At 37.2% G+C, this 10,478-nt stretch overlaps 1 protein-coding gene across 1 annotated transcript; it reads right to left on the minus strand.

The window, feature by feature from the left end:
* Nucleotides 1-345: 345 nt before the first annotated feature.
* Nucleotides 346-9,856, minus strand: DRD3 (dopamine receptor D3). Its single transcript, XM_072993208.2, is given in 3 exon segments — nt 346-1,126; nt 1,752-1,899; nt 3,370-9,856. Coding segments are annotated over 3 exon segments (606 nt in total). The 5' UTR covers nt 3,631-9,856; the 3' UTR covers nt 346-929.
* Nucleotides 9,857-10,478: the final 622 nt, after the last annotated feature.

The following is a 10,478-nucleotide window of genomic DNA, read 5'->3' on the forward strand; positions in this document are numbered from 1 at the left end:
CTCGCTTTACGATTGCTCTGCATTATGACGAATCCGCTTAACGACGATCTTTTTGCGATCGCAATTGCCATCACAAAACGATGGTCTAAATGGGGGAATTTTGCTTTGCGATGATCAGTTCCCTGCTTTGGGAACCGATTCTTCACAAAACGATGTTTTTCTACCAGCTGATCGGCGGTTTCAAAATGGCCACCAGATAATTAAAATGGCTCCCCGCTGTGTTTAGGGATGGATTCCTCGCTATACAGGCAGTGAAAATGGTCGCCATATGAAGGATCTTCGCTGGACAGTGAGTTTTTACCCCGTTGGAATGCATTGAACGGGTTTCAGTGTGTTTCAATGGGGTTTTTAATTTCGCTTTACGATGTTATTGCTTAACGGCGATTTTCCTGGAACGAATTATCGTCGTTAAGCGAGGCACCACTGTAATAGAGTGTGTAGTTTGGGAAATTTAGATGTGATTAGCTGCTGAAGATATTTATGAATCGCTGTAATCAATAAACCAAAGTTTTATTTTAAAGAAATTGAAGTGTGGACCTGAATCCTTCTGAAGTAATGGTGATTTAGAGATCACTTGGTGGCAGCAAGTGTAAAAGAAAAGAGTGTTTGCCTTCGTGTGCTCTGAGGCTTTAAATTCAAGCAAAGGGGCACGAGGGTGGGCGCCACAGTAAGGGATGCTAAGCTTCAGTTTATTTGAAGGATTCAGAACAGATGAATCCTGGTATTAATGTATCCCAATAATTTGCAGAGTTAAATCCACAGGAAGGTCTATCCAAAGTTTATTCTCACTGGTGCAAAAAACATCTGGTATATGGAGTCAGAACTGACTTGATAACACATTATTAGTAGTAGTATATACAAAACCATCTCAGCTACTCCTCACGTGCTGCATCCCCATCGTATGTAACCCCATGTCACTTTCTGCATTCTCAGCAGTACAAGATCTTCAGGAAAGCTTTACGGAACTCTTTCTTGAAAGTGGTGTACATCACAGGGTTGAGGGCACTGCTGACATATCCAAGCCAGGTGGTAGCACTGTACAGCTTTGGGAGCACATGACAACCTTGGCAGTGGGTCTTTAGTATGTGGGTCAAGAAGGATGGCAGCCAGCAGACCATGAAAGTTCCTAAATTTTAAAAGAAAATGTGAAATTACCACCACTTATACACAGGTATTCTTAATTCTGGACAGAAATCTCTCCTTGCATAAAACAGCAGCAGAACCCAGTCCACCCACACCGTTGAAAATTCTAGCTGAATAAATCAGCCACAGTAATGGTACCGTGTGGACATCTTTGCACAACTCAAAAGGCACCTCTGCAATTCATCTGAATGCTGCTTCACTTGTGTGAATATGTTAAAGCAGGAAGGAAAGCAGAACAGGGCCTTTTAACAATATTTAAATTTTAGTTGATGCACATTCAAACTAGAAAATGTAATGCAACAATATTGTGCATGCAAACTGCATGCTCAAAATATCTGCCTTAATGTTCCTTATTTGTGCAGAGGAATGTTACATGTGTTAATATATTTTTCCCAACAGATGTAAAAAGAGCCATGGTAAGTATTTCAAAGAGAGAAAAAAGCCAAAGGACTTCCTTCCTGTGATACTTTCAGTCAGATTCTTAACCTGCTATGGCTCCTTTTCATTAAAGCAAACAAAAGGTATTGAGATCTTCTATATGGTATTTAGTCTGGTTCTCATTCTGGTGAAGAATCATCGTTGAAAACAATTCATATGCCTCTATTTACCAAGGACAATAGCTACCATTTGGGTGGCCTTCCTCTCTTTGACCTGTATTGTTCAATATTGCTGAGATAACAGTTTCAAGGAGGTTACTGTTTTGCCATTGTTGAGTCTGTGCACTTCTATGTTTTGTTCCTTGGTTTTTCTCCTCACCTTTAGGTCAACAGCCTCTTTATCTCATGCACTTGAGAAAGAAGATTCATGGCAGAAACTGCAATCCTGCTGCAGTTCAGAGGGTGTCAGGGGCTTCTTTTCAGCTGCATCCTCAGGTCTGAACACTTGCATTGAAAGCAGCATAAAGAGGCATCTGAAGGCCCCCCGGTGCAAATCTGTTCTTTCTAAACGTTTCTGGAAAACAAGTATATCTCCAATGACATTAACACATAGAATTATTTTATTCGTAACAAAAGTTAACCGCTGTAGTGATATATCTGCCACCTATCACAGAATCTATCGCTTGAGGTAGCTTGACTCTCAAGTGCTAACTGATATTGTTTGTTCCCAACAGATATTTTCCATATTTTATCAGTTAGGGCTTTAGTTAACAAATGCTAAACAAATTACCTGTCCCAAAAGGGACAAATAAGATTGGTGGTTCAAAAGTAAGTAATTTGTTTTGCTCCTGTTTATACCTGCTGAAGTAGGAAATTCCTATAAGGTTGGAAGCAAATAATCATTGTTGTTTTTAGAGCTGGAAATAGAATAATAGAACCATAATTTAGACATAAACTCCAACTAATTTTATCCCTCCTCAACATGTTTAGCTGCTGTTGCAGATATTAAGGCATTTCAAAAGCATGTAGAGGCAATCTAATTAGAGGCACCTTTATCTTTTTCCCATTACTGCAAAAGCATGAATGAAAACTATTTGTGGTCTGCAGCCTCCTCCAACTGCTTTTTAAATTTTATTTTAGAAGACTGTGACATATATCTCCAGGTCTTTTCATTGACCACACTATCTTCAGGTCTTTGAAAAATACTATCCATCTGCAATGTAAGAGAAAGCTCTACAAACTACTCAGACACAGTAAATGATAAGCAGTTCTGTCCTGGGCCCATTGTTCTTCAACAACTTTATAAATTACTTTGATGAACAAGTAGAGAAGATGACCATCAAATTTTCAGGTGACATGATTGTTCAATGTTCATAGTACATTAATTTTCCAGTAACACAATTCATTCAATTTATCCCCAAGCAATAACTCTTGCAAATGAAGCCTGTGGTAATATCTTGACCTGTCACAAAACAAAGACAGCTGATTTGCAAGGCATGGGATTTGTGAAAGACTTATGGTATAAACGAATATTCATCTTTCAACACTTAAGGAAGTTCTATGAGTGTGTTCCCTGTATTGTCTAGTTTGTCCCTTAGTCTGAAGATTAAACAAAGGCTGACTGTGTAGTAGTAGGCTGACTATGTAGGAGCAAATGGGAAGAAAATGCATGCTGATATACTGTATGCTAGGAGATGTTGCATATGGTGAAAGTAATGCAGTAAGGCACAGGTGTTGTGTAAAATTGGCATAGGATATATAGGAGCTAGACAGGCAGATATATCTAAGAGGGTTGCTAGACTGGAGAGATGGGGCACAAAAGATCTAGTCAATGTAAAAGAGGCCATACTTTCTGTTTGTTACAGGCTTTGACACAGTGGCAGCCTTGTCTGGTGAGGATTTGCTTCCTCAGTCTTTGCCTCAGGATGATATAAATTCGGATATAGAGCAGCAGGGTCACAAAAAATGGAAGATAAAAGGATACCACAGAGGAGTAAATAACAAACCCAGGATCTGAGATGGAACAAACATTGTGATCACCTAGGAAAGAAAACAAGAGACCGAAAGGAGAAGGTAGAACAAAGTTTAATGTACTGTACAGTGATTGCATGAATGCATTTCTAAAGGCTATCCAGATTATGGCTCTATCTAAGTAGAAAACATACTTGTTTTCCTTGTAATATGAGCTGCTTTACAGTTGAACCAATTGCTAGTGGGGAAGACTCTAACTTGTTCTGTCTGTTTACAGCCTCCCCAAGCCAACATCATGCTGACTTCTAGGGAAAAAATGGTCACAAAGTAATCTGTCTGAACTCTTGTCCATTTATTTATTTATTTATTTATTTATTTATTTATTTATTTATTTATTTATTTATTTATTTAACTTGTATCCCACCCATCTAGTAACAAAACACTACTCTTATGATCCTCAGGCACAGTGTTAAAAACACAGGAATTCATTCCTGAAAATGATTTGGTGTCATAAAAATGCAGGAGGAATACTAACTGAAACAAACTTAAAGGGGAAAAGTGATGAATTAATTTTCATGTATTTAATTATCGGTGCATCATACTTTTCTTTTTTGCAGGCATAGTGAGAGGGGAAGGAAAACCTACACAACTGCAGATTTGAGTCAGCTGACATGGTGCCAACCCACATACAGTATTCTTTCATTGCTGCCTGTCCGTTTTAGCTAGGTGGTCCTAAATGGAAGTCTTTGACATTACTGGGGATTATTGTCCACCACTGGGAGATTCACAAAAGTGGGGTACTGCATGCAGAGAGTTAAGTAAATGACAAGAGCCCAGAAGGGCCCTTTGGTCTGTGCCTGACCTCACAGGGTGGCCTCACCTCAGCCTAAAGATAAAGCTAAGTAATATCATGCTGTCATGCATTCTACCAGTTTTTTTTTTTAAATGATCTTCTTTACATTAAAGTACTGTATTTTTAAAGCCCTCTTCCAAAACAGCAAGAAGGCCTCACAATGTGAAACAGCCCAGGCCTCCTCTGAACTCTTAGAGGGCCTGATTGCAAGTCAAACGATGTCAGGTGTTTACTGTGGCACCAGTGTCAAGTTTTATCTCTGGTCTTTGTTCAAAATGGTGTTTGGGGTCTTTGCATTCCAAAATGGCCTAGAGCTGAGCCTTAAAGGGCTGCCTTTTCCGTGGTGAGTTCAAGCACTTTTCGGAAGGTCAAAGAGACTCTTCTCAGCTCAAAATATAGAAATGGCTACTGGAGGCTGTGCCCAAACTGTAAAATTCAGTGTCCAGGTACAGTATGTCTTTCTGCCATCCTGTTATCTTGACAGTAAGACCTTTTTATTTGTTAACTTTTATTTATCTAGGCTTCGGTTATTTCTAAGTCATTCTTGTGCCAGCTTATACTATTTATTTTAATCTGTGGCTTTATTTTCCTGTTTTAATGTTTCTCAGTGTTTCTACATTTTATTTACATTTATATAGTTTCTTAATGTCTTTATTTTTTATTGCATTTTAAATTATTATGCCCCAGCTATCAGAGCAGGGTAAAACACCTCAGACTAAATGTCTCAATTCTATCTTTACAATATTAAATTCATGATATTACTTGATGTCTCAAGCCAGGTTTCATACATCTTTCTCATTTGTCATCTGAACTACGGTGGGCTCTAAAAGATACTGAGGGGGAGATTTATTTATTTATTTGATTTATACACTGCCCTGTTAGTGCAAGCAAAGAATCTAGTTTGTTCTTATCACCATGTGCAATTTTTACAAGTCCACTACATGATTTAGTTTACAGGAACAGGTCTAACCATCTTTTAAAAAACAAACACTTTGGCTCTCCCATTGTCAAAACTAGATTTCACTGGGCAGCCGTGACATATTGTGGTAAATGCAGTTAAACAGGTTAAAGTGCTTCCATTTAATGTCTTGTTTGGTATTAAAGTTGTGGTAAGAAAATCATATTTTCCTTATACCTATTTTCTTGTGTCTCTGAATAATCAATGTAGCAAGGCTAGGCAAGCCTTGGAATTCTTTCCCACTTTCTCCACCTCGTCATAAATTCCTTATCTCAGGTAATTATTTGATTTGTACTCACGCTCCACAGTAGTGTTTTCGTGAGTCTCTGATTTTTTTTCTAGCTTTCTAGACATTAGGAATTGGGTGTCTCACAATAGATATATTAATTTCCATGCTTGGAAAATTATCTTTTTTTGTGATTTCTTTCTCTTTCAAGCATGTAGATTGTTTTGTGCAGTATAAAAATAAGCAGATATTACTTGAGAAACCTTCCCAATGCCCTGGAGAATAGGGATCTAATTTACCTCAGTATTATTTATTGAGAAACCATTCCACAACAAAACAGGGAGGATAAATGAATGTGTAACTAAATGTGATCAGGAAGGTCATGGAAATCATGACCTTTAAAAAAAAAAAAAGACTCGTATATACTGCACTGGAGGCACTAATATGGAAAACACTCTCTAAACTGATTTTCAGTGATAAAAACCAAGCACAAAATATGAATGAACGATTAGAACAGACATAATCTGTTAAACCACCCTTTATAGTTCTATAGACCTGGGTTTGAGTTCTTCATCATTATTCATTATAGTTTTTGCTTCACGCTAGAGGCACACGCCTGTTATTAGACAACAAGATTTGTTGCAACCGTACATGAAGAGGCTACCAATATTTTACTTTAAATAACAAAATAATTTTTGCTTCCGAAGAGCAATTGAAACGGCTGTTCATCATATACCTTGTACAGCATTAGGCGCCTTGAACATACTATGTTACATTCAAAATACATTTTGCTAATACAAATAAAAATTTGAAGGTCAAAAAAAGCAGGAATGAAGGGCAACTAGACAAAGTACTTCAAGAGTTAATTTCCAACATAGTATTTTGGATTGTAAGATACTTTTTGGAATAATTACTGTGAGTGTGTAGATTTGAATGTATTTGTAGTGTCCACCCTCGTGCCCCTTGCTTGACCTTCAAGCCTCAGAGCACACAAAGGCAAACACTCTCTTCTTTTACACTTGCTGCCACCAGGTGATCTCTAAATCACAATTTACTTCAGAAAGATTGAGGTCCACACTTCAAGTTCATTTAAATAAAACTTTGGTTTATTGATTACAGAGATTCAAAATTATCCTCAGTAGCTAATCACATCTAAATTTCCCAAACTACACACTCTAGTACTCTGTCTAGCTTTTCTCTCCTGCCTGACTCTTACATTTCTCTCACTGACTCTATCTGACTTAAAAACTTCTGACTCCACCTCTTATAGCATCTCTCTTGGCTGCGCCTCTCAGCAACATGTTCATAAACCATTACATAATACAACAAGAACCATAGATCTAATAAATGGAGAACGCTACAGTATTTCTTTAGAACTTTAAAAGAAGTAGTTGTGCTTGGTCTGTCTCATCATAACTTGGACATGAATCTTAGCACCATGGAATAAATATATGCACCTCATGAAGTAGATTTTGATCCATGAAAACTAACACTGAAGTTAATCTGTTAAATGCTTGAAGTGCTTCAATACCAAGATACAGACTATGATAAACTAATTCAGAAATCTAGCTCAGGTTCATAGACCTATCTCAGATTTTTATTGTATTCTATTGTGTTGTACTGTATGAATGACAAATTTATTAAGTGCTTTCACATATATTTCCAACCCCCCAAAGCAAAGTGTGCTGGTTCTATACTGCTCCATACTGCTTAAAAACACTCTCTGCATGATTTACAATTTAATTATACATATTCCCTCTCCACAACAAGCTGGGCAGAGAAATTCTAAAAGTTCGGATTACTGCACACCAGTACTAGAAGCTGACACTGGTGGAGAACCTTTTATAGACAAAGGCAGTGACAGTCAAGCTCACTCTTGATAGCACTGTGCTGAAGAAGCAATGATAAATCACTTCTGACTGCTTTATATTTTAAAACCCAATGATGATGACACAGTCCAAAATGAAATAAGTGATAGTGCTGGAAAATGAGACTCCTAGGTTGGAAAGCATTACATTACCTAATGTGGAAGAGGTTAGTTCAAGTAGTCTTTTCTTAATGAAGCCAATGGATTAAAGATAGAGGGACATTCAGCTGCTGATGTGCACAGATGTGGATGAATAGAACTTGAAATGTTGGGGATATGAATTAAAAGCTTGCCATTGTAGAACAAGATATTGAATGTATAAACATCCACAATATTTAGTGCAAGTAAACTGAAGTTTGACTGGAATTCATCATTTTCAGTCAGATAATAAAAACTGTTTTGCTCTGGGAATGATTGGCTCAGAAGAAACTTGGTGGCCATAGTAATGAGGCGTGATATAGTACAAGTTCTTGGGGGTATAATGTAAAATCTAATCAATATAATAGATGGAGTTAAAAAGGTTGGGGACCACTGATCTAAAGAAACAATTGCGTAACTCTGTTCATTGCTTCACATCAAAGATGCATCAACCTTTTTTATTTTCAAGATAACTCCACAACATCTGGAGTTATTATTAATTCAGAGCAAAATAAGCAAATACTATATTAGTTTGGTTTGTTGCCTTGAATACATAATTGATAGGAAAGCTTAATTGATTTTCTTTACTTTCTGAACATGAGGTTTGCTGCATGTTTACTTACTGGAAAGAGTAGCCTTCATCCCATGACATGAATTGCAAGAGGGCTATGCTTAAAGCCAATATAGTATTCTTCTTAAGTAATAGATTCAGTTCCAGATTATAGTGCCATGGATGCCTCACTGTTTTCTGATTCAACATTTTTCAGAGAAAATTGTTAGAAAATGTAACATTGCCGACAATGAGAATTTTCCATGTGACATAATCAAGCTAACAGTATAATTTTATTTCAGTAATGGGTGTGGGCCAGACTCGTTTAGGGGTGCAAGACAGGCCATATTGCCCATACAATTATGTCTTTCAAGAACAGGAAATTGCTAGAGGGTAAAAAAAGAATGGCAAGTGGGGAGAGTTGCTTCTGCTGTCTGAGTTGGTTTGATCATTCTACCTTATAGGAGGAAATGGCTTTATGAAAAAGTAGACACCTGCATTGAATTCATCTTCTGGCCTAAAATTTCATGTAAAACATGTTACTAATTGGATGAGGAAGTGTGGCAATGTTTATTGATCTGACAGATGATTCTTCAATTTTCTCTTGAATGCCTCCAGTGCTGGAATGCTCACCAGCTGCCAAAGTAATTGGTTCCATTGTTGTAGTGCTCTAACAGTTAAGACATTTTTCCTGCGCCTAAATCTGGCTTTTCAGTACAGTTATTTTATGAATCTATGATTTTAAAGAAGAAAAGGACAAAATGTAGAGAATGGATCTTGATAAAGGAATATGGCAGTTTCTCACTAAAATCTATCTTTATCTCTTTCTTTGATCTTATGACATCTTTTGTGTGAGAATGATGTGCTGTAAAATTGACAAAGAAGTTTTAAACCCATTAGATTTTTTTGTATGTTTCATGTCCTTTACAAGTGTTCAAACATGGTTTGCTGTGTAGCAGTTTTAAAGAAACTGTATGTGTAGTTCCAGTAGCCAGATCAATAATTTTGATTTACACTGATTCTTTGGAGAATTAACAGGAAGCTAATAATACTATTTACATATTTAGCAATTTATGTAGATAGATATGAATACCCTATATGGAACTGTCACCATCTTATGCCTAAAGCCAGCTGACAATTTTGCAAACTAGGTATCCGGGGAGATTATTTATTTATTTATTTGATTTATATCCCACACATCTGGTCGAGTAGACCACTCTGAGCAGCTAAAAGGTGGTAGTTTCTTTGGGACTAAAAAGAACAATTGAAGGATTCAGTACTCAATCTGGAAATAATGTTTTTATTATATTTTATAATTTTATTATTTTCCAGCGTCTTGAAGTCTAAAGGGTGGGTTACTTACCACTGTAGCAATGCCCAATGCTTCTCTCTCACAGAAATATTCACATCAAAATGGGTGACACAAATAGCACCAGATGTCAAATTATTCTTTCTACAGAATTGCTTCCATGTCAGTGCATTTCTCACAGCATTAATAACAAAATTTGAGAAGACAAACCTGAGGAACAGCCTGATTATTCCCACAAGAAATGCTTTCCTATGCTACACAAAGGAAGAAAATGGCCAGAATTCTATTGGTTATTCATGTTGGTATAAATGCAGTGCTGTAGATCATGGTGGTAAATTCTCACAGATTCATGAGTCACCACTTTTATTCCTCATTTGAATACCAGGTGACTGCTGTGTGACAAGGAATACAAACAGTGATTCACTAACTAGCCGAAATTACCCCTGTGATTTCTGCCATTGCACTCACACTAACATAAATAACTTACAGGATTCTGACCAGTGTTAATTGTTTCTGTTTGGTTTTATGAAACAGTCATTTTTGAGTATCATCAAGTCTTTGCGTGATCAAGATAAGTGAAGTATTGAAGATTTTCATCCCCCCAAGCAATATGGTTCAAAGAGATGTAGAAGAACTAGGTTTTTCAGTTAGATGTTGTTGAAAAGAGATGTATATGATCCTTTAAAAATAGGAACAAAAGAACAGTACAATGCCTGCCCTGCATTGTGTGCAGGCATATAGGCCAAAACAGGCTGCACTTGGAAATGAATATGAATGAGAAGGATCTTGCAGACATAGACTGCTTATAGTGGCAATAGAACTCTTTTAGAAAATATTTCTGTGAAATAATACTGTAGTGTTTGTTACATACAGCACTGATGTTACCTGTCTGTCATGGGTTTGGAGGGAAAGTTCCATCCTATGGGGAGTGGAAGGCGGGACATCAGGAGGAGGGGCTGTACTGTATATATATGTGGAGCGTGTGTGGAGAAGTTAGGAGAAGCTGAGAAGAGCTGAGAGAAGAAGCTTGAGTGGGAGTCTGTGTGTCAGACAGGGTACTACTGTGTGTCAGTCGGTACCAACCTG

Source organism: Pogona vitticeps, chromosome 3 (genome assembly GCF_051106095.1).
Source record: "Pogona vitticeps strain Pit_001003342236 chromosome 3, PviZW2.1, whole genome shotgun sequence".
Taxonomy (NCBI): Eukaryota; Metazoa; Chordata; class Lepidosauria; order Squamata; family Agamidae; genus Pogona; species Pogona vitticeps.